Source organism: Astyanax mexicanus, chromosome 7, assembly GCF_023375975.1.
Source record: "Astyanax mexicanus isolate ESR-SI-001 chromosome 7, AstMex3_surface, whole genome shotgun sequence".
NCBI lineage: Eukaryota > Metazoa > Chordata > Actinopteri > Characiformes > Acestrorhamphidae > Astyanax > Astyanax mexicanus.
The window spans coordinates 26,590,017-26,614,322 of NC_064414.1; the positions used below are offsets into that span (position 1 = coordinate 26,590,017).

The window sequence follows — 24,306 nt, forward strand, 5'->3', positions numbered from 1 at the left end:
ATCCCAAGAAACATCTCACCAGCTATTACTTTCAGGCTCAAACCCACAGTGGAATGGAGCGTATCTCTATACCACTGCATCCCCGGGGATTTTCTCCATCACTGTTGTTCTCTGTTGTCTCTCACTGTAGCTATATTTATACTAGTGCTGGGCGATATAACGATATCGATTTGTTTCGCGATAATTTTTCCCTCGATGACGATGATAAGCCTGTGCAATAGAATTCGATAAACATTCATTTCCATTTCCGTCTAAGTGGCGCGGCAAACAACGAAAACACAACGTGTAATCAATCCAGAAGACGCTGGAGCAAATTAATAAATAGTTAAGAAAATTGTAATAGTTATTCTCATGCATGCAACAAAAAACCCTAAAGAATAGTGGAGTATGGCCCGACACACGCAAACAACCATAGTGTTTGGACTTTGGGAATAAACGGCCGCACTGTTCAGCACGTTTTAAATAAATTTTAAGTAAATTTTAAGCACTAAATGTAATTAATTCAATTTATATTAGGACCTCGGGGCAGGTGCTGCAAAAATGTGTATGTGGGGCGCGGATTAAAGGAAGAGGTTTTTTTGCGGAGCGGTAACAGGACAAAAACACCTTAAGAATGATGTCTAAATGACTTTCCTCTAATCTAATATAATTTAACATGGTTTAAGGATATAAAATAATTTCTAAACAAACGAACTTTTTAATATTGAGCTTATGGCCCAAGTGCAAAAACACAAAATCATTTATCATTTAGATTATCTGCCTGAACGCGAGCCCGAACCCGAGCTTGAACGCCAGCCTGACTCAGGCGCTGCATGAACTCGGGCCGGTCGAGAACACCGCTTTCCTCTCAGATTAGGCGGAAGAAAATGGTCTTTTTTTTAATGTAACAAATCACACTGTGATTTTTGTGATATTTCCCCAATTACAGCTCAGCTGCGCGTTTAAAGCTCAACGCATGAATTAATCGGTGCGCTGTGCGCCGCGCGTGCTCGCGGGGGATTTGACGCGTCTGTCAAGCAAGTTAATGGACCATTTTGGGGGCAGAGATTAAGAAGTACAGCAGGTACATCTCAGATTTGTAGTTTAATGCTCTACTAAATTACTGGCTTTAAAACTGGCTCATGATATGGTCGGTTCTGGCTGGATTTTTTCCTGCCTACAGGCTGCATTTGACGGAAAGCAGCTCCTCAGTCAGACAACAGTGTCAGCATACAAATCGTGTGCGTTTCCTACAGGACAAACCATTTAAAAGTGCAGATAAACTCATTAAAAAATCACACAGTGTCTGTCTGGCTTAAAATACTTTTAATAAGGTACAGCTTTTAAATTAATAAATCAACATTCATTAAAAATCCGTGAGAAGTTCTGTATGCTAAATGACAAGCTAAGCTAATAAGCTAATAACATTTAATAATAACAGAAAAATAGATATGAATTTGGAAAATAACCAACTAAAGTGAGCTCAAAATACAATAATAAATATAATCTAACGAATTTCAAAATATAAATTAGAAATATTGAACTTCAATATTAAATTCAACTTCAACTACAAAAAACGCAAGGACCGATAGAACATAACGAACAGAAAAAAATAAATTTGAAATTGGAAAAAAAGTTCAAAATGCTAAAAGAAATAAAACCTAACGAATTTCAGAATATAAAATCTAAATATTGCACTGCAGCAGTACAAAAGCCTAAGTGCTTAAACAAACAAACCAAAAAACAGCCTATCACAAATCATTTTTTGAGCCCGACCCAGCTGAGGAAAAGGTGGGAAATCTTTTTTTTTCGGCTGGGTCTTGGAAAACTTTGTGGTGAATTAAAGGGGCCGAGTTGCAATTTTTGTTTTACTTTAATCAGTTTTTAATCCGTCTTTTTAAAAACAAATATTCCAATATTGGCTGCCAATCAGTGCCCAATATTCTGAGCTCAAAAAACGCTATTCGGGCCAGCCCTACTAATCTAATATAATTTAACATGGTTTAAGAATATAAAATAATTTCTAAACAAACGAAATATTTAATATTGAGCTTATAGCCCAAGTTTTTTTTTCAGTCATGGAAAATTGGAAAAAATTGGAAAAAAGCCCGAGTTCATGCAGCGCCTGAGTCAGGCTGACGTTCAAGCTCGGGTTCTGGCTCGTGTTCATGATTAATTTGTTTTTTTTAAAAACTAATATTGGAATATTCGCTACCAATTACTGCCAAATATCCGGAGCTCAAAAAATGCTATTCGGGCCAGCCCTAATAATTATGGAGATACAGAAAAAAATATTGTGATAAAACTTCCATCACTCCCTTATTCTCTCACTAATAAAAACAAACCTTTAAGTGTGACACAAAGTGATTTGATTTATATCGTGATACATATCGATATCGACTGATATGGAAAACTATATCGTGATAAGATTTTTTCCCATATCGCCCAGCTCTAATTTATACCTTAAATCAGTGTGTTTGTGTTTAGATCTTCCTGTAATCACTTAGCCTTTCTCTCCACCATATATGCCAGTCTGCACCGCAAATGCCACACATATACACACACACACACACTCTCTCTCTCTCTTACTCATCTCAGTAAAAGCAGGATTGCTTACTTTTACAGATTCATCTCTGTGCACGTTGTCTGTATTAAAGCGAGGCAAAACAAACATTATGTAACTTAAAACCGAAACGTACTTATGCTTAGATGTAATCCAGAGGTATTAAATTGTGCATTCCTGCAGCTCATAAGTGGAGCTGAAAAGCTCGCTCAGCCTAATGTTTAATTACAGGAATTATTAAAGCACTCTACAACAATTGCCTTGGCATATTTGCAGTTGTCCTTAGTTAATTTGCTTATGTAACGTGTAAGCGATGATTCTAATGTAGTAGAAACAGAGGGAAATGACTGTTCTAGCGGTAATGAGGAGAACCTGACACCTCCAGCTTTTTCCTCTCATGCTGAAAGCTTCCCTTCAACAGGGCCTGTCCATCATACGCCACTTTCTCACGCACTGCTGATTCATTTTTCTTTCTCCACTTCCTTCCTCTTCTGTTATTTCCTCTTCTCTTCCCTTTTCCTCTTTTCTTTACTATTTCCTCTCATTTTTCTTATCTTTTCCTCCCTTCTCTCTTCTTCCTCTTCTGTCTCCTCTTCTCCTCTCATTGCACCTTTCTCTTATCTAATTTCTCTTCCTCTCTTTTCTCCTCCACACTCATCTCATTGCCTCTTCTCTTCTCTCTTCTCACTTCCTCTCATCTCATCTTATCTTGTATTCTCTCATTTCGTCTCTTCTATTGTCTTTTTTATCTCCTTTCCTCTTCCATTCTCTCATCATGTCTCCAATCTTCTCCTGTTTTCTTCACGCTATCTCTTCTCCTCTCCACTAATCTCCACATCCTCTTCTCACATATGTTCCCTCTCCTATTTTTCTTTGCTTTTCTCCCCTCATTTTTTTCTTCTCCTCACTCTTCTTTTTTCCTCTCTTCTTCTCTCTGTCTCTTCTTCCTCTCCTATCGTCTCCTCTTGCTCATCTCCTCTTCTCCTCTCATTACATCTTTCTCTTATCTCATTTCTCTTTCTCTCTTTTGTCTTCCACTCTTATCTCATCTCATTTTCTCTTCTCTCTTTTCATCTCATTTCCTTTCATCTCATCTCGTCTTGTATTCTCTCATCATCCTTTTCTCTTCCTTTCTCTCATCCTGTTTCCAATCTTCTCCTGTTTTTTGTTTTGCGCTGTTTCCTCTCCTCTCTATTCATCTCCACATCCTCTCCTCACATATTTTTTTATCTCCACTTTCCTCTCCTCTTTTTCCTATTCTTGTCTCCTCTTCTTCTCCTCTCTTGTTTTTTTTCGCCCTTTGCTTTCTCCTCCCCTCTCGCTCTTCTTCTATCGTCTTGTCTCCTTTTGTATATCTTTTCTTCTACTCTCCTTACATCTTTTGTCTCATCTTCTCTGTCTTCCTCTTTTTACTCATCTCCTCTTCTTTTTCTCTCTTCCCTTTCTTTTTTTCTCCTCCTCATCCATCTCCTCTCCTCTTGTCTCCTCCGTTTTCTTTCTTCTCATCCTCTCGTCTCAAATTGTCTCACACCCCTCCTCTCTTCTTATCTCCTCTTTCCTTGTCTCATCCTCTCTTCCCTTCTTTTATCATGTCTCCAATCCTCTCCTGTTTTTATGGCGCTGTCTATTCTCCTCTCCATTCATCTCCACTTCTTCTCCTCACTGATTTTGTTCTCTCCACTCCTTTTGTTTCCTCTCCTCTTTTTTTCCTCTTTTGTTTTCTTCTCCTCAATACTCTTGTTTCACACTTTCTCTCTCCTCTCCTCTCCTTTTCTGTCCTCCTCCAGAAAAGCACTAAGACAGCTATGGAGCTGGGCCGGACGTTTGCCAGTATGTTCTCAGACATCTCCTTCAGGCAGAAGCTGCTGGAGAGTAAGACTCAGGAGGAGTTTAAGGAGGCGCTGGTCATTCAGAGGTACCACCTGACAGCCACCAAGCGCAAAACTACCACTGTGGAGGAGGAGGAGACTGACCCACACAGCCACAAGCCACTCAAGGTGAGTGGGTGTAGGAGTGTGTGTGTGTGTGTGTGTGTGAGTGTGTGAGTGTGTATGTATATGTACTTGTATGTGTTTGCTTTCATATATAAAAAAATATATGCATGCGTCTAACTTTTGTGGCTGAACTTAACTTTCCTTCCTGCTTTCTGTTGTTTTTTTTATCTCTCTATTTTTTTTTCTCTCTCTCTCTGTTTCACTCTCTCTCTCTCTCTCTCTCTCTCTCTCTCTCTCTCTCTCTCTCTCCCTGTCTCTTGCACACTCTCCCACTTGACTTTTTGAGTGGCACACCAGCAGTGATTGTCATCTGTGGAGCGTGTATCAGCAAATGAGAATTTATCTTGGTTGTTACTCTTGTTTCACACACACACACACACACACACATTTACATTCACACCCCCACACATTAAGACCACCATGGCTGAGGTTTCCCGCTCGTAAAACCTCTCTCTCTGTTTCTCCATAAAGAGGCGAGCAGGGGGCCAAATAGTTTTTGTTTTATCTTTTTTTTTCACTCCATCACACATCTGAAGAATGGTAAACAGGTGGAGGATCATTACTTATGTGTGTGTGTGTGTGTGTGTGTATGTGTGTGTGTTTGTGTGTGTGTGTGTGTGTGTGTGTGTGTGTGTGTGTGCACGCTTAAGTGTAGCGGCAAGTGTGTGTATCAAGGGCGATTCATCACAAACAGCCACAAGAAAGATCCTTCTCCTTGTCTCCCTTTGTCTCTCTCTCTCTCCCTCCCTGCCTTCCCCTCTCTTCTGTTATGATAAATGAGTTCATTATGTATAGGTTGTAATGAAGTCTAAAGCCTGTTTGGCTTTATTTAAGTGTTGCTCTCTGTGTTAATGGAATTCCGCACTGAGGACTGTCCCTCTGCCAAAGAAAGGTCAACACAGGTCACTAATATAACACAGGCAAACTGCTTTCCTGCCAAAAACTGACCTGTAAAAGTCGTTAATGCAGGATTAGATCTGCTCAATTTTTATACATAATATATTGGGTTTTTTGCTGGTTTAGTTTTTTCCCTGCCAGTCACAGACAACTGTACCTACAGCTGTTTCTAAAAGGATGATTGATTTTTAATCTGTGCCAACTGAAGGATGTACACTGTACACTCTTAAAAGTAAAGGTGCTACAGATGTTTCTTTGAGTGATGCCATAGAAAGAAGAACTACGTAAAGGACAGTGGACTTTAAATATGGACCAATATTTTCCAAATTTGTTTTTTGAGAAATGTTCCAAATGAAATCTACGTCATATTCAAAACATCCGTTTTAAAACCACATAATTGTTCACAGCTACTCTATATGTTTGATATTTGTGTACACCCATTCTGATCAATTCATTCAGCTACACTGCCTGGACAAAAAAAAAGTTCCCAACAAAAGAGGTCACACACACTCCTTTTTCTTTGGACCAAGATCTTGCAGCAGCATTGATGATGGTAGAGTCTGACCGCTGCACAAATTCTTCTCCATCCAGCACATCCCAAAGATTCTCAATGAGGTTAAGATCTGGACTCTGTGGTGGAGAATCAATGTGTGAAAATGATGATCTCATGCTCCCTAAATCTCTCTTTCACAATTCCAGCCTTCCAGCCACATGAATCCTGGCATTGTTATCTTGGAATATGGACGTGCTATCAGGGAATAAAAAATCCATTGATGGAATAGCCTGGTCTATATTCAGTATTTTCAGGTAGAGTCAGCTGACCTCATTCTTTCAGCACATACTGTTGCTGAACCTAAACCTGACCAACTGCAGCATCAACCCCACCTCATTTACTTTTTTGGGGGCCAGACAGTGTAATTTAAATTGTTGAAGAAGTTTAACCTCAGGAGACAACTTGGGAAGGCATATGCCTGTATAAGTTGTGAGGTATTATTATGTTGTGAGTAAGGTTGAACCATGATCTGCATGCTCATGGCAACATGATATTTAAAAGTTCAGAAGAGGTCTGATAGTGGGTACATTTATCATTTATCATCCCACAATGTCATGTGTGTACTGGAAATACATCATAGAAAGCATTACTTCTCAAAGTGGACATTGCAGTGGGTGACAATGGTTTGTTTGATTGTGGCCGGCGGCATTTTGTTAGAATTTTCATGCTAATAGACATGCGACTCTGGCAGAAATCACATTTATATTCAATGCAGGATGTCCTTTACCTTCCATGGGACATTGCAAAAGTCATGGGACACAATACTTATGTAGTGTATGCTTTTATAATTATGGGCCCTATTATTCTTCTATCATCATTCAAAGGATCATTTGAAGCACCTTTGTTTTTAGGAATGTATGTCCAAAAGTTTGTGGAAACCTGCTCAAGTAATTTTTAATTTTTAAAGGTTAGGTTCTAAAACATTGATGTGATTGTATTAAAAGGCAACCACAAGAGCTAAATGAGCTCTTGCTCCCATATCTAGTTTGGGGTCCTGTAGTGCTGGGCGATATGGGAAAAATCATATCATATATCACAATATGGATTTTTTTATATCACGATAACGATATATATCATGATATACAACATACACAAGTATGTTTTCAGTTATTCTTTGAAAAATGTGACAAAATAATATCATTGCTTACTTTTTTCCAACTTCATTTCACAGTGACATTAAACCGAACTTTCACAAATGAGAATTACTACCTTTTAGTGCAGCAATATACATGTACAGATGAGGTAGATGCAGTAGCTATTTTTTTAAAAGAACAATGCGTCTCCATTGTTCAGCTCTCATGAGTTTAATAACGTAAAAGCATGTGGCAAGCCGGCGTGTCTCAGCGTGTCGTCGCATGTCCGTCAAATAACATAAAGCAGAGTCATGTCGCAAAACCACATTATAAAGCTTTTTTGCGAAGATTACTTTATTCTCACTTATATAAACCAAGTTTATGCAACTATATATTTGCATGAATAATTGATAAAATGACTGTAGAAACGATAGGAACGATAGAAGGTAAGTAGCACCATAGGCACTTTTCTATCGTGCCCACAATATTTATAGTCATATCGCCCAGCACTAGGGTCCTGCATATTTTGGTGTTTACCATGTTTCCAACACAAGCTGTTCCTGTTGAAGGTTGAAGTTGAAGGTCATGTATTAGAACAGAAAATCTAAAACTAAAATGTACATTTGAACATATCCCATAGGTTTTGGGATCACTCCATCACTCCAGACAGTTCAGTCCTCTGCTCCACAGCCCATTGCTGGGGGGCCATGTCATGTTTACTGCTCCACATCATCCCTTTCATTTAGTTTCTCACAGAAAAAGTAACTAAACTAAAGAGTAGAGGAGATGTCTACAGACTTCTGGACATGTGTATGACTGCTTGTTGCTCAGATTTGAGCTCGGAATGTAGCAGTGCTCTTTTAGCGAGGCTACTCTGCTGATGCCGTTCTCGTGACTTTTTTGATTTGGATGCAGGATTGATCAACACCTACGCAGAGAAGAGAGGTGGGCTAGGTGTTGATCAGCATTGCATTGCGGTGTTTTCTGCTGTTCTGCTAATCCTGTTCTGTTGCTCTAACCTTGTAGTGACATTGTAGTGGGGTTTTCTAACGCTGGGCTGTCTCTCTCTCCAGTCTGCGGTCTCTGCTCACCTTGTGTCTCTCTCTCTGCTGTGCAGGGGGCTCTGTGTGAGTGAGATTCAACTGAGCTTCTGTATGTGAGAGTGTGTGTATGTGTGTGTGTGTATGAGAGTGCGAATGTGTGCCATTTTTCGTTCAAGTGTGTATGTGTGTGAATGTCCTTCTGTGTGTGTGTTTAGTATAAAAAGTGTATATGCATAATAGGTGTGTGTGTGTGTGTGTGTGTGAACATTTGTGTGCATCTGCTGGCTTTAACTCTGTATTTCTCCCTCTTGCAGTGTGAGCTGTTGTGTTAGCATGTGTGCAGCAGCATTGTGTGTCTTTGGCTTGTCATTCTGCAGGAGTCTAGTGTGTGTGTGTGTGTTTGTGATAATTGATGTCAGTGCTTGTGTGTTTTAATCCTGCGCCTCTCCCTCTACAGTATGTGTGTGTGTGTGTAGCTCTCACTCTGTATGTGTGTGTGTGTATGTGAGTGTGTGTGTAAGAGTGTGTGAGAGTGTGTGTTTAATTGTGCTCTCTTCCCCTCTCTCCCTCTGCAGTGTAGAGATTTTTTCAGAGTGGGCAGAGGCATCTATGAGGATCTATGTCGCCGCCTGCCCTTCTATCCATCTGACTTTACTGATGGTAAGAGGATCTAGAAACACACACACATACACACAAACGCAGATGACATATAATAATGTATAATAATGGATAATGTACATGGGAAAAGTGTTTTATAGATGTGTGTGTATGTGTGTGCGTGTGTGTGTGTGTGTTTCAGGCATAGTGGGTAACAATAAAGCACTAGTGAAATACATGACGACGTCCATCTTCCTCTACATCGCTGTTCTGCTTCCCGCCATCGCATTCGGCTCCCTCAATGATGAGAGTACAAGAGGAGAAATAGGTGAAGACACACACACACACACACACACACACACTGACATAATGACTCTTAATGCGTCACAGATTCAGATGTAATAAAATATGATTATAGTTAATAAAGTTAATGTAGCTTATAGAATACTGTTTCTTATCACTGTACTTCATGAATCATTAATAGTTACATTGTAACAGTTCAGTAATTTAGCTTTTTGTTTTTATCCTTGTTTTTTTATGTTTCTAATACTGTAAATCATTCTTTTAATTATTATTTAATAACTATTGTTTGTTTGTATTATATTAAAAAGCAGTGAAGTCAAAAATCAAGAACTTTTTTCTTGTTACATGTTACTGTGTAAAACTATTCACATAAAGTAGTGTACTTCACATAATAAAGTAAATGTAGCTTATACAATACAGATGTAATTAAATATAATTATAGTTAAAAAATTAATGTAGCTCATAGAATACTGTTTCTAATCACTGTACTTAATGGAACATTTAACAGTTCAGTAATTCAGGTTTTGGTTCTAATACTTGTTTTTTTTATTATAATACTGTAAATAATTATTTACATTTTTATTTTAATTGTAATAACTATTGTTTTTTATTATATTATATTAAAAAGCAGTAACTCAGCATACACACTTAAACCTAGGGCCATTTCCCTGTTTTTGCTTTTATCTTATTAATTAGTCCAGAATTCATTTTGTTGAATTTAGTTTAGAGCATTAGACCAAAGCATTAAAATAATTATGTTTTAGGTCTATCATGTAACAAATTTAAAAGTTTAGTTTGATTTAAAGATTTGATATTGTATTTTGTATATTTTCTCATTTCTTTTATTTATTTACTAGGCAAAGGTTATAACATAATTTGAATACTGCAAAACTTGAACTTCAAATCCATCAAATCAACAAAAAAAAAATACATTGATAAATTAAAATGATAAGAAAATGAATGCACAAAATAATGCAAATTTTCTTATATTTAAATTAAAATCGGTTATATATATTTCAGGTTATATAATTAGCACAACGACTTTAAGGACACAGTAGAATGTATTAAACGTTAGCATGTGTTTCTGAAAGGGTACAGTATGTCCTCCTTTTTGCTTTAATGGAAGCACGCACTAGAGCTGGCATAGATGCCTCACTTTTATGAAAAACCTCTGATGAGCAGATCAAATCCACCCGAGAGTCGTGTGAACACGTGCTGCAGTGGAAGGGAGACAGTTTGGAGGTGTTAATATGTTTAGTGTCACAGATTTGCTGAAATTTGAACACTGACATAGAAAAAGAGCAGAGTCACATATGTTGAATTTAACCTTTTGACTTTAGATTTTTGGTTTGTAGCAATAAATGTAATTTAATTTTTAACTACAGTTAACAGCATCTGTGTTTCTGTGTCAGATGTTCAGAAGACGATCATTGGGCAGAGTATAGGTGGAATCATCTATTCTCTGTGTGCCGGTTCCCCTCTGGTCATCCCCCTAACTACTGCACCCATCGCCATCTTCATCAGTGGTAGGTACAAACACACACACACTGCCGCCACACACACTCACACATGTTCGCACTTATCACATTTGTAGGAGAGCTGTTTATTTTGCTCTGTGAGTGACTAATGAAGCCGAGTGTGGAATTAGAGGCGTGTTGGCCGCAGCGCTCCTCAGAAAGGGAGGCTTGATCTCAGAGCAGCAGTCTGACAGGCCAACATGGCTGCCGTTTGTTTGGGTGAGTTTTGATGTTTGCCCTGGCTAAGAACTGACTGAAGCCTAAAGCTAATTCCTGTGGCTGCAATCGCATGCTGTCATCTGGGGGAGGTTTGTCGTGAAAAATCGTTTCGCTGTGCTGAGACGAGATTTTGTTTGGGAAATGTACACTAACAGGGACAGAAACACAAACCGGGATGTGAACCCATCTGTAACAATGGCCTCTTCCAATCAGAGAGCCAGGCTTGTGGGTTTCTCCTGATGAACTTAATGCAAATATCTGAGAGCATTCTCCAGCTGCTTTTGGGAAATATTTGGAATGAGGTTTTTGTGATTAGATTTTTATTTTTTTAAACAACAAACAAGTATATACACACACAAACATAAAAAATGAACACAGCAGTATAAAGCTAGAGTAGAGTATTTTTTCTTGTAGTAGCCATTTTGAGGTTTGTGTGTATTTGCAACTGCAAAGTTCCTAAGAGTTAATGCTGTGTTTTTCCTTCATTGTTTCATACTCATAGTCACATAATCCAGTGCACCTTATGTATGAATTTTACCAGTCACCCCACAGAAGTACAGCGTTATAAAGGAGTTTCAGTGATGTTTTTTCACTGCTGAGGCTGGAGCAGTATTAGCATTAGCCGCTTTACCACAGCGCTAGCTCTTTCGCTGTTCAGTGGTGGGTATATTGGACTGTAGTCTGTTCATTTACTGTGTGAAAAAAGGTACAATGACACAAACCACTAGCTGATTGTACCTCGGGTTACTGAAAAGCTGCTTTTAGCTGCTATCCGCGGCTGGCTAGCAGTCTTAATAGCGGCTGACTTGCGCTGCTAACCGAGGCTGGCTAGCGATGTTAACCGTGGCTGGCTAGCGCTGCTATCCTCAGCTGGCTAGCACTCCTAACCGCGGCTGTCTAGCGCTGCTAACCGCGGCTGTCTAGCGCTGCTAACCACGGCTGTCTAGCGCTGCTAACCACGGCTGTCTAGCGCTGCTAACCACGGCTGTCTAGCGCTGCTAACCACGGCTGTCTAGCGCTGCTAACCGAGGCTGTCTAGCGCTGCTAACCGAGGCTGTCTAGCGCTGCTAACCGAGGCTGGCTAGAGCTGCTAACCGAGGCTGGCTAGAGCTGCAAACCGGAGCTGGCTAGTGTTCCTAACCACGGCTGGATATCGCTGCTATCCACGGCTGGCTAGCACTCCTAACTACAGCTGGTTAGCACTGCTATCCAAGACTGACTAGCGCTGCTAACCGGGGCTGACTAGTGCTGCTAAGCGGAGCTGGCTAGCACTGCTAACTGCAGCTAGCGCTTACCCTTGGACAAAATATGGAAATCTAAACTTACTGTAAATAAATGGAAGAGCTTTACTTACACAAATAAACAGTTTTTAGTGGAGAAATCTGTGCAGATTAACATCCAGTACTCGTTTCACTTTGAAATATTTTTTTTTTTTAAGAATTACAATTTTGTAATCCCCCTGCCCCCCAAGCGGTGAGACCTTTTAAATTAAAAGGGAAACATTGCGACACCATTGTTAACTTTAAGTATGCATTTTACTAATATAAGTGAGCCTTATAATCCAGTGTGCCTTATAGTCTGAATATTCAGAATAGAGACCGACCGATATGGGTTTTTCTAAGGCCGATGCCGATACCGATCATTAGTGGTCAGAGTCAGCCGATGGCCGATGTGACCTGCCGATTTTTAGGGCCGATATGCTATCGTATTATATTTATTTGGCATGCTTAAAATCATACTAGTAAGAGGAGGAACAACAGTTGTAAACTTCACACAATTTATTGAAAATAAGGTTAGCATTTTATAGTGACTTTAATGTTACTATATCACTATATGTTAATAAAAAAATATTAATTTTATTTAGATTGTATTATCCATAACATTTTATTTTATTCATTATATAACATATGTTCTATATACACTATATATTCATGTTTATAGTAGAAATATTATGTTGGCTATTATATAAAATTTACTGTAGGGGCCTACTAATTAACAAATGTATGACTTGTTGCAGTCTGTTAGTCTATTAATTATTCATTTTAATATGTTCAACAGAGTGCAAGAAGACTTCCATAATGTGACAACTTTAGATAGTTACTCCAAAACGTTCTTCAACTCCATGGAGTTGAAAACGAATGGACATGGGAGGACAATGTTATAAAATGTTCACATTAGGGCTGCAGCTATTATTTTACAAAAATGGGTGACGTTTAAATTAAGAATAAAATTATTAATAATGCAAAAACAGACAGGTGCTGTAATTTAAATATAGCTTTATCTGTTTTTTTTTCTTCTTCAAATGAGCTCCTTAGCCAGAGAAACGCGTCTCATCAGCTGTACTGGAGGTTCGGTGCGTGAGCGGAAAATGAGTTGAGAAAGCTGAAGAGCGCGGACTTTATAGGTTCAGGATAAAATGAGCTTTTATCAGAAAAGTCTGGAGGGGGTTCTAAAGTAGAACCCGACAAAACAGAAAATTCTGCTCATCGTTTCATTTAATATCTAACAGCGCAAACCGCTTTAAACGGGTTTTACAGCAGAACAGCAGGAGGCAGCATGATTTAATGTCTGTTTGTAGTGAAGGAAAAAGAGATGTTTTATTTTAACTCCATTATTTTAGAAACTATTTGTTTTATTAATTCGTTTACAATAAAGCTTATTTATATACAGTGTTGGGAGTAACGGCGTTAAAACTAACGGCGTTACTAACGCCGTTACTTTTTTTCAGTAACGAGTAATCTAACTAATTACTATGACTGTAACTATAACGCCGTTACCATTTCCGACACCCCGTTACTGCACGTTACTTTAGCAGCTCTATGAACTTTTTTTTTTTATTTCGCTTTGCCCTGGTTAACCCCTCCTCTGTCCGGTGAACTTGAGCTTCTGGCCGCTGTGCCTGTGGTTTGGCGTGGTGAAGTGAGGCACAATTGTGACGACTAATCAATTCAGTGATTGCCGTGGACAACCAAGTTCCGAATTAAGGACGTTAAGCTCTTTTTAGCTGCTCCGGTTTTTGTGGTGCTGCTGCTTTCTATTTTAGAGCTTAGATTCTCTGCCCGAATCCCACCTGACCTGAGGACCGACCCGAAATCAGGCTCCTATTTTTATTTTATATAAAGCTCTGGTGTGATAATCACAATGTTGCTAAGTAACCTATTATTATTGTTCAATAAAGCGAACGAAATAGCGAAAATTGAAAGTGAAAAACATTTGTGTTAACTGAATCTAATAAAAACGGTAATTACACGGGCAGAATGTGCACGGGCTCCGGCTGGGTCGGATTTTTTGGGCACGATCTAAGCTCTATTCTCTTTTGGTGAAGCTGTTATATTAATACCATTTTAACGGGCATTAAATTGTTGTTTTTGTCCATTATTTTGTTTTATATATACATATTTCTTTTGAGTGTGGCTTGGTTTGTTAAATTTCATCCCCAGACGCGTTTTTCCGCTTTTTTCAGTATTACAAGTTTTAGTAATTTTCTTTGGTTGTGTGGAGAATTTCGTTTTATTTTTTTGAAATTCGTTAGATTATATTTTTGTCAACATTTTGGGTTTATTTTCGTTTGTTATTTTTTGTTATTTTTCTAATAATAATAGTAAATGCATAATTGATTTCCTTTTTTTGACGGGCGAATAATAAAAAGTAACGCGATAGTTACTTTTACTGGTAACTAATTACTTTTATAGTGGAGTAACTCCGTTAGTAACTCAGTTACTTTTTTGGAGAAGTAACGAGTAACTATAACTAATTACTTTTTCAAAGTAACGTGCCCAACACTGTTTATATATAAGGAGAAGTACAGTCCTCTAATAATCCTGACTAACCAGTAATTATTATTTCAGCGCAGCTGATGCTGCGAATATCCTTAAACAGTTTTAGTCCTGCCCTTTTTCATTTCGTCTAAAAATAGTTTAAATACTGAAAATATCAAGTGTTAATTTGATTTTATTTACTTAGATTTTCGTTTCTGAAGAAGAGACGTCAGTTATTTTATACTAGAGCTTATAGATAGGGCTTGCCTTGCATAGTCAGGGCGCATTCCAAATGCACTCCTGCCATCAACGCTAAGCATAGTTTCGTTTGGAGAGAAATGCTACAACACCGATGCAGTTGAAATTCTATTCTTTTTCAGTAAATGAAGCAACATCACAGATTACTAATCATGAGAGAAAATATAGACTTTGGGACACTGGATTGTAAAAATGGATGCCTTACCCGTTGAAAGTCTTGCTCACTCTTGAAACCTTGCGCTGCATTCCAAGTAGCTGCCCGCAGATGTGCCGGATTAAAATCGGCGCGGCCAAATAAGAAAATCGGCCGATGCCGATTGATAAAAAAATAACAAAAATCGGCCGATTAAATCGGCTGGCCGATCGATCGGTCGGCCTCTAATTCAGAATACTCTGAATATTATTGAAAATAATTTCTGTCAGTGAATGAGTTTCTTAATTATTATGTGTGGATCTTTGTGTTTTACAGTAATCAGGGGAATCTGCGATGATTATGAACTGGACTTTGCTGCATTCTATGCCTGTATTGGTCTGTGGAACAGCTTATTCCTTATCATTGGGGGGGTCTTCAACCTGAGCCTGCTCGTCAAGCTCTTCAAGAGGTCAGGCTCTCGAGAACACACATGTACAAAGTACCACATATCACATGTTCTCGCACCCCAGGATGACTGATACATGTCTTTTTTTTGTTGTTTGTGCCTGCAGGTCAATAGAGGAGGTGATAGCTCTGTTCATTTCAATTGCTTTTGTAGCAGATGCTATGAAAGGCACTGTCAAGAGTAAGTCTTCTCTTACTCTTCTTAGAGTTTTATACATACCTGTACAAATGCACTGCCTGGAACATTCTTCCAATGAGTTTTACACATCGCTTTTCAAAATAGTTTTCATTAAATGAGACCTTTTGTATTGGATTGCAACAAATGTTAAGAGGGAATTTAGTTTATCTTGAATTGCCACTCTGGGCTGGGTATGCCAGCTACTGCGCTATGTACATTGGTGAAGCATGCATAAGACCTCTTTCAAGAACTGTGAAACATATTTGTATAAAATCCGGTAATATTAATTAAAGATAAAACGGTTTAAAAATCCTTCTATATATCCTTCTTTGGCGAACAAACAACAATTTAGGCACCCTGATCAGATTATGTGATCCATATTTTGCAAGTGTCTCATGAGGAAAGCGGAGTAATGATTTTTAACACTAGTAACCAGATAACCCTCTCTAGAGTTCTTGACCAGTGTAGTAAATATATTAAACACAGCCGATCAAGCAAACACTGCTAACAACACACTAAGCTCTGCAGTGGGGATCAGATTTTAACAGCTTTTACATTACAGAAGCTCTGTCATCTGATCTGTTGCCAAGTTTGCCTAAAAAAGGATAATGTGGCATCCAACCTTGCCCTAGATTGGTGTCGGCAGTCTGTATCAGGGGCAAGGTTAAGAGACAAAAACATGATAATGCGAAGACAGCAGAAATGCTAAGTGTAGAGAGAGAAAATATTTCCCCCTTTGAGAGCTGTCAGGTGAGGGTGCAGGGAGGACGCGGAGGCGGACGCAAATGCAAACAAAATGGGATTTATTAACGAAAACAGGACTGAGGAAACTTGGGAAAACATGGAGCACTGACAGACGATAAACGTACAAGGATCGACACCGGGGAAATGGAACACGGACCTTAAATAGAGGTGCACACACACAGGAAACAGGAAACACCTGGGACGAAGGGGCGGAGCTACAAATGAACACAGGTGAGTGGAAAAACACTGGAAATGAAACACAGACCTGAGAATAACACAGACCTGAGAAGCAGACAGACAAAAGACCTGACAGAACCCCCCCTTTAACGCGCAACTCCCGGGGCGCGTAAAAACAGATCCCCAGGAGCCGGGCAAGAGGGGGTGGAAAACACAACAGGATACCAAACAAGGCTAAGACTGAGCAAAGACGAGAGGAGACTGGCCAAAGGACGGGACAGGAAACTGAAACACAGACTGGACCCTAGACAACAAAGGGGACTGAACTGGAGATCGAACAGGGGACTGGACAGTGGGCATAAACGGAGACTGGACATTGGGCTGGACAGGGGATACAGACTGGGACTGGAATGGAGACTGGGGAGGTGGGAAAAGCAGAGACCGGACAGGGGACGAGAACTGAGACTGGACAGAGGGCTGTACATCGGGCAGGGATGCAGACAGGGCAGGGGACATGAACAAAGACTGGACAGGGGACGGAGACTGGACGAAAGACTGGACAGGGGGTTGGACGTTAGACTGGGACAGAGACTGGACTGTCGACGAGAGAACCGGGACAAATACACTTACAGGGACAGAAACTAGCACAGTGACGGGGACAGGAACAGAAAAACCTAAGGGGACAGGAACATGAACGAACACAGATACGGGGACCAGGACAGGGAGAGACAGGGGGACCAAAAACATAGGAGGGTGCCCAGGACCAGCAAAAGTCTGTGGGGACAGCCTGGGCACAGTACTGGGGGCAAAGTCAGGAGGCCTTGCTGGCCTAGGGACACGGGGCCTAGGGCCAAACATTGTTCTTGGAGCAGGTACAGGAACAGGAGTGGCGAGCACCGCTGGCACTGGAGCTGAAGCAGTGGGTACCACGTGGGTGGCAGGCACTGCAGCTTGGGTAGGCGCGGCGGGTGCAGCTTGGGCAGGCGCGGCGGGTGCAGCTTGGGCAGGCGCAGCGGGTGCAGCTTGGGCAGGCGCGGCGGGTGCCGCGGGCACAGAGTCAGAGGCGGCCGGAGCCGCGGGCACAGAGTCAGAAGCGGCCGGAGCCGCGGGCACAGAGTCAGAGGCGGCCGGAGCCGCGGGCACAGAGTCAGAGGCGGCCGGAGCCGCGGGAACAGGGTCAGAGGCGGCCGGAGCCGCGGGCAGCGCTGATACAGAGGCGGCCGGAGCCGCGGGCAGCGCTGATACAGCTTGCTTCTGGAGCAGGAGTTGCAGACCTGGAATCCGGCCGGGCTGGAGAGCTGGAAGCAGGTGGGGCTTGAGAGCTCGGTGGAGCTAGCAGGCTAGCTAGCTTAGCCGGAGCTTCAGAGAGCGGCGCTGCCGCCGGCGCTTTCTCGGGGGGCGGCGCGGCCACCGCTGAAGTCTCGGGGAGCGGAGCCAGAGTCAGAGGCGGCCGGAGCCGCGGGCACAGAGTCAGAGGCGGCCGGAGCCGCGGGAACAGGGTCAGAGGCGGCCGGAGCCGCGGGCAGCGCTGATACAGAGGCGGCCGGAGCCGCGGGCAGCGCTGATACAGCTGGCGAAGACGCCGATTCAGCGGGAGCTGAGTGTGCGGCTGCCGCCAAGATCCGGCCTGGAACCGCAGATTCAGCAGTGGGCGAGGCTGTAAAAACCGGACCGGAGCTTGCTTCTGGAGCAGGAGTTGCAGACCTGGAATCCGGCCGGGCTGGAGAGCTGGAAGCAGGTGGGGCTTGAGAGCTCGGTGGAGCTAGCAGGCTAGCTAGCTTAGCCGGAGCTTCAGAGAGCGGCGCTGCCGCCGGCGCTTTCTCGGGGGGTGGCGCGGCCACCGCTGAAGTCTCGGGGAGCGGAGCCTCAGCCGCGAGCTTCTCGGAGCGCGGATGAGCCGCGGGGGTCTCGAAGCGCGGCGTCTCGGCCCCGGGGGTCTCGGAGCGCGGCGTCTCGGCCGCGGGATTCTCGGAGCGCGGATGAGCCACGAGAGTCACAGAGCGTGGCGTCCCATCCGCTGGCTTCACGGAGCGTGGCGTCTTGGTCGCGGGATTCTCGGAGCACGGCATCTCGGCCGCGAGATACTCGGAGCGCGGCGTCTCGGCCGCGGGATTCTCGGAGCGCGTCGTCTCGGCCGCGGGATTCTCGGAGCGCGGATGAGCCACGGGAGTCACAGAGCGTGGCGTCCCATCCGCTGGCTTCACGGAGCGTGGTGTCTCGGTCGCGGGATTCTCGGAGCGCGGATGAGCCATGGGAGTCACAGAGCGTGGCGTCCCATCCGCTGCATCTCGGCCGCGAAAGTCACTGAGCGCGGGTAGAGTACAGCCCCTGGGGGAAACGGTAATGGAGTACGGGCTGGTGCGGGGTAGAGCTCCTCCTCCTCCTCGGAGCTACTGGGCGCACATCCCAGGTAGTCCCACGGGCTGCGCGCCACTTGCCTCGGGCACTCATGGCTACTGCCAAACACGGGATGAGACCCGAGGCTCAACGCACCAACCCTTAGCACCCCCCCAAGAAAATCCTCCCCCGTAAAGTGATCCTCTTTATGCTGGCGGGACCCCTTAGAACGTCTACCCCGAGGCCTGTGGCGTCCTTTAGGCCTCGGGGATTCCAACGCCGGGGTCCCGCATGGTGCATGGCGGATCGCCAACCTGGAGCCGGTCCACTTGTTTGCTGCGTCCATTTTTGGGTCGATCCTTCTATCAGGTGAGGGTGCAGGGAGGACGCGGAGGCGGACGCAAATGCAAACAAAATGGGATTTATTAACGAAAACAGGACTGCGGAAACTTGGGAAAACATGGAGCACTGACAGACGATAAACGTACAAGGATCGACACCGGGGAAATGGAACACGGACCTTAAATAGAGGTGCACACACACAGGAAACACCTGGGACGAAGGGGCGGAGCTACAAATGAACACAGGTGAGTGGAAAAACACTGGAAATGAAACACAGACCTGAGAATAACACAGACCTGAGAAGCAGACAGACAAAAGACCTGACAAGAGCCCTGGAAACTGTGTGATAATTTATGTACATAATGTACATACAGTAACTGGCACGCCACGTCAGAATAAGCAATGGCACAGATGCCTCCAAAGGTGTCAAAAGTATTCACATTCATTACTCAGGTAGAGGTATAGATACTAGAGTTTAAAACACTTCTGTAGAAGTATCAACATAAGCTTTTAACTCAAGTTAAAGTAATGTAAGGGGACAAAATGTCATTAAGGACAACAATTTATGCCATGCTACAGGAGACTATAGTGCATGATGAAAAGCCCAAATGAAAACAAGCTGAAAATAAATTGGAGTAACAAGGCTTTTTTTAATGTAAGGAGTAGAAAGTCCTGGTAATTGTGTGAAAATGTAAAGAAGTAGAAGTAAAAGTTGAAAAAAGTTGAAGTAAAAAGTCGTCTGAAACATAATTACTCCAGTAAAGTAAAGATAACCAACATTTCTACTTAGGAAGGTTACGAAATATTTGTACTTAATTTCTTGACACCTCTGGATGCTACAAGGATTTTGAAGCCGATATTTCAATGTGAAAAATAATACATAATGTTGCTTTAATCAGAAACAGTGTGAACTTGTTTTTTTTACTACAGAATTGCTAAACAAAAAATGTAGAATAATGTTTCCCACAGATTTCTTCCCCTTGACTTGTTTTGAAGTCAAAACTCATTAGCATTCAGACCTTTTATCTGTCTGAACCTCTGAAATATATATATATATATATATATATATATATATATATATATATATATATATATATATATATATATATATATATATATATATATATTTTTTTTTTTTTTTTTCAACAGTGCTTCAGCAGTGGTTTGAGGGGGAAATGATCAAATCATTATTCAGGCAAAATCTGCTCTTTATTCCATGAAATAGAATTTGATGAGCACAAAACTGACGGCTGAAAAACAGACCCAGAGTATTACTGAATAGTGATTAGCTGATTTATTGTTAACACAGACCTTGCATGCACACTTTTGCGTTTAATTGAAATACTTCTTCAAATGAATTCAAATTTCCAGAAATGATGTCCCCAAAGTGACAGGCAGTGTTTTTAATCATGTTTAATCATTTCAGTGCACTCCCTGTTCCATGTGCCTCTCATTAACTGTCACAATACCTCTCTTACAGTCTTCCACAAATATTACCATGCTCCTACACTGGCCAATGGCAGCATAGAGGAGCTGAATCGAATAAGCAGGGACATGAACCTGACGGGGGAACTCCCAGAATCCTTTATTCTCTGCACACGAGCACGGCCGCTGCTCTGCCTGCTCCTCATGCTGGGCACCCTGTGGGTCGGCTACACACTCTACCAGTTTAAGAGGAGGTAAAGGATATACTCTTCTACACACACACACACTGTCAGGCCTGATGGCGGGATATGTTCTGATACACTGCTCTGTGTGTGCAGTCCGTTCCTGCATGCGAAGATGAGGGAGATTCTGTCAGACTGTGCTCTGCCCATCTCTGTGCTGATCTTCTCCTATGTGGGCTCCTATGTCTTCAACGACATCGGCTGTAAGTGAGACTAGAAATGCACTCTCTTTTTCACACACACAAATGTTTTTGGTCTTTAAGCCATGACAGTTATTACATAAATGTAATCATAGATTAACATACATTGCACTGAATTACATTCATGTTATTTGTTTACAAGTTTGGAAATTTGACTTTGTTCTGTTTAAAAGTCACAAAATGAAACATTAAAGTCTAGTTTTTCTAATTTCAGAATCTCATTGAGCACCAACTAATGTGAGATGCCAGTGTTTGTCAATGTTTCTTTCAGTCTGAACTTAAGTAAACTAGTTTCTAAAAAATATTATTGATGACCTATGTAGCACTATCAGCTTTATACAGCTCTGGAAAAAAATAAGAGACCACTTAAAAAAGTTTCTTTGCTTTTACCAAATAGAAAATTTCTAGAATATAATCAAGAGGAAGATGGATGATCACAAGCAATCAAACCAAGCTGAACTGCTTGAATCTTTGCACCAGGAGTGGCATAAAGTTATCCAAAAGCAGTGTGTAAGACTCGTGGAGGAGAACATGCCAAGATGCATAAAAAACTGGGATTAAAAATCAGGGTTATTCCACCAAATATTGATTTCTGAACTATTAAAACTTTAAAATATGAACTTGTTTTCTTTACATCGTTTGAGGTCTGAAGGCTCTGCATCTTTTTTGTTATTTATCCATTTCCTGTAAATAAATGCTCTAAATGTAAAATTTATTTGTTTGGAATTGGAGAGAAATGTTATCTGTAGTTTATAGAATAGAACAGCAATGTTAATTTTACTCAAACATATACCTATAAATAGCAAAATCAGAGAAACTGATTCAGAAACTAAAGTGGTCTCTTAATTTTTTCCAGAGCTGTATATTTAAAAAAAAAAAAAAAAAAACACCAGTTAAAGAGGTAAATTTGCCATCCAAGCTACCTTTGCATTACTTTAATGGACCCATATCTTAGAAAATGGCATGTTCCTTACTTTATTTTTAATATAGGAGTTTTTTTTACACATTATTCTAGTTTCACTGCCCAGTTTAGCTATAAAACGGAGCTACATTAGAAATATTTGAGGTTTAATTGTATAAATGAATGTGAAATCAATATTGGGCCACTGTTGTACTTTCTATGTATGTGTTGTAACTGCTTATTAATGGTTTATAAATTATTTATAACCTAATTAATAACATTAATAAACTCCTTTTTGAACTATTTATAAAGCATTTATAATGGAGCCTCATTTTAAAGTGGTACTGTTACATTCTTTCTTTATTTTATCCTTTAAAAAAAAGGGCAGACCATTTGATTCTCAATTATGTTGCAGCATGTTCAAAATTCGTATTGCTTTATAAGGTGTTCATTACAATGCATTTGTGCTTATTTGATACACATGTTTTTTCATCAACAGCAGCTTTGAATTGCATTTACAGTGTTGTGGATATGTGTATATTTTGCAGTGCCCGTGTTTGATTTTCACAAGGGTCCGGTGTTCCGAGTGGCCCCTTTAGAAAAGCTGACGGGGGCCAGTGTGCTGAGTGCTATGGGCCTGGGCTTTCTGCTCGCTCTTCTCATCTTCATCGATCAGAACATCGTGGTCTCACTCACTAATGCTCCAGAGAACAGGTAGGCTGCCACCGCTGAAGTCACTCCAGCAGAGGCTCTTTCAGTCTGGGTTTTTTTTGTTTGTTTTTTTCAGACTAATGCCTTTATTGTTACACTGTGTGTGATTGTAGTAAAGCACAGTGTAGAAGCTTTCACCGGTAAAGGTTGAGGCGTGACCGCGTGTGTGTTTGGACATGTTTATGAGTGTGGGATTGTGTGCCGGGAGGTCAGTGAAGGGCATTTGGTGCCAAGGATCGGCTGACTGAATAACAATGTGTGAATAACATGCCCTCTACTTTACTAAAACGTAACTTAAAACTTAAAAACTTAACTGAGTTTCCTGTGTGCATGTCTGTCTGTGTGTGTTTTTTTGCATGGTCATGTCCTGTTGTTTGCTAAAGGGTACACCATATCACTGGAAACTGACTGTCTTTATATCTGTGTTTTGTGCTTGTGTGTGTGTGTAAACCATTGTGTATTTTCTGTGCATGTGTGTGTGTTTGTGTGTGTGTCCTGTTGCTGTAGGTTGCTGAAGGGCACGGCGTATCACTGGGACCTGACTCTGTCTGGCCTGATTAATATTTTGATGTCGGTGCTGGGCCTGCCGTGGATGCACGCTGCTTTCCCTCACTCCACTCTGCACGTCCGGCAGCTGGCCATTGTAGAGGAGCGGGTGGAGGGAGGGCACCTCTATGAGACGTGAGCCACCACACACTTACACTTACTTCTCTATACTTCTCTAGCAACTGCAGCATCACTATAGTACTTAAACTTCATTTAGTCTGTTTTTTATATGTTAGGGTTGTATGGTAAATTGTGTTTTATTGTTATCATGATGGGAGTTTTCATAAAAAACACGCCAAAAAGTCGCAATAATATCCTGAGTAACAGCAAACTCAATTTGGATTACATGTGGGCACCAGAAAAAGGAGCTCTTCTCACTTTAGACTTGCTCGTGTGGTGTACCGTAAATAGGCTGGTGGAGCGAGGTAGAGGTCAACAGTGAACACACACAAACCAAACTACTTCCTAACCTGGAGAACATGTGTAACCAAAGCAACATGAAGAAAAACCTTCAAGAATCTTAATCTAATCTAGGACAATCTCATAATTTATCATTTCGTATAAAGAAATTGCGATATGCAATAGCATCCAACTGCACATCGCATTTTCTTGTCCATATAGTACACCCCTTCCTACTTTTGCCCTGCAAAAAAATAGGGCACCCCATGAAGAGATGTCTTTTTTAGTATATTTAAACATTTTGGACATTTCTTTTATTTTAACAATACTTATGTAACATAAAATAACAAAACAAATAAAACAAAATACTTATTAAAATTAAATTAAATTGTTAGAGGATTTTGATTCTTATTTAAACCTCAGACATTTAGTTTGGTTTCTTGTTGATTGTTGAAATCACCATTATTGCCAGATCAGGCCGTCTTAGCAAGCTGTTCCAGCCGCAGTCGGAAGTACATGCCTCAAATTTCAGAAGGTGACGCCACAAATTTAATTCTCATGGAAGGTGCGCAATGCCAAAAAAAAAAAAAAAAAAAAAAAACCTTCAGTGCACGAACGTGCAGCTTGATTTAGGGCGTCACTGTGTCTGTTATGTTATTTAGTATTCTGCTTATCGTTGATGAAGTTGGGTTGCGATGCGGCAGGCCTGCATCCCACGATAGCAATGAACATCTGACTGTTGACTGTTGTCA

General features: G+C 41.3%; 1 protein-coding gene across 10 annotated transcripts in view; it reads left to right on the top strand.

Annotated features, from left to right (window-relative positions):
* slc4a11 (solute carrier family 4 member 11) overlaps positions 1-24,306 on the top strand; it is a 128,662-nt gene that overhangs the window by 93,853 nt on the left and 10,503 nt on the right. For 8 of the 10 annotated variants that reach the window (XM_049481516.1, XM_049481515.1, XM_049481508.1 and 5 more), the window contains 11 exons: positions 4,330-4,539; positions 8,133-8,186; positions 8,678-8,762; positions 8,902-9,027; positions 10,415-10,528; positions 15,224-15,356; positions 15,460-15,533; positions 20,611-20,809; positions 20,894-21,000; positions 22,447-22,612; positions 23,117-23,290. In XM_049481516.1, the coding sequence (XP_049337473.1) occupies positions 4,330-4,539; positions 8,133-8,186; positions 8,678-8,762; positions 8,902-9,027; positions 10,415-10,528; positions 15,224-15,356; positions 15,460-15,533; positions 20,611-20,809; positions 20,894-21,000; positions 22,447-22,612; positions 23,117-23,290 (1,442 nt within the window). The remainder of the gene's footprint in view (positions 1-4,329; positions 4,540-8,132; positions 8,187-8,677; positions 8,763-8,901; positions 9,028-10,414; positions 10,529-15,223; positions 15,357-15,459; positions 15,534-20,610; positions 20,810-20,893; positions 21,001-22,446; positions 22,613-23,116; positions 23,291-24,306) is intronic. The other 2 variants (XM_049481509.1, XM_049481511.1) reach the window with 1 other exon arrangement.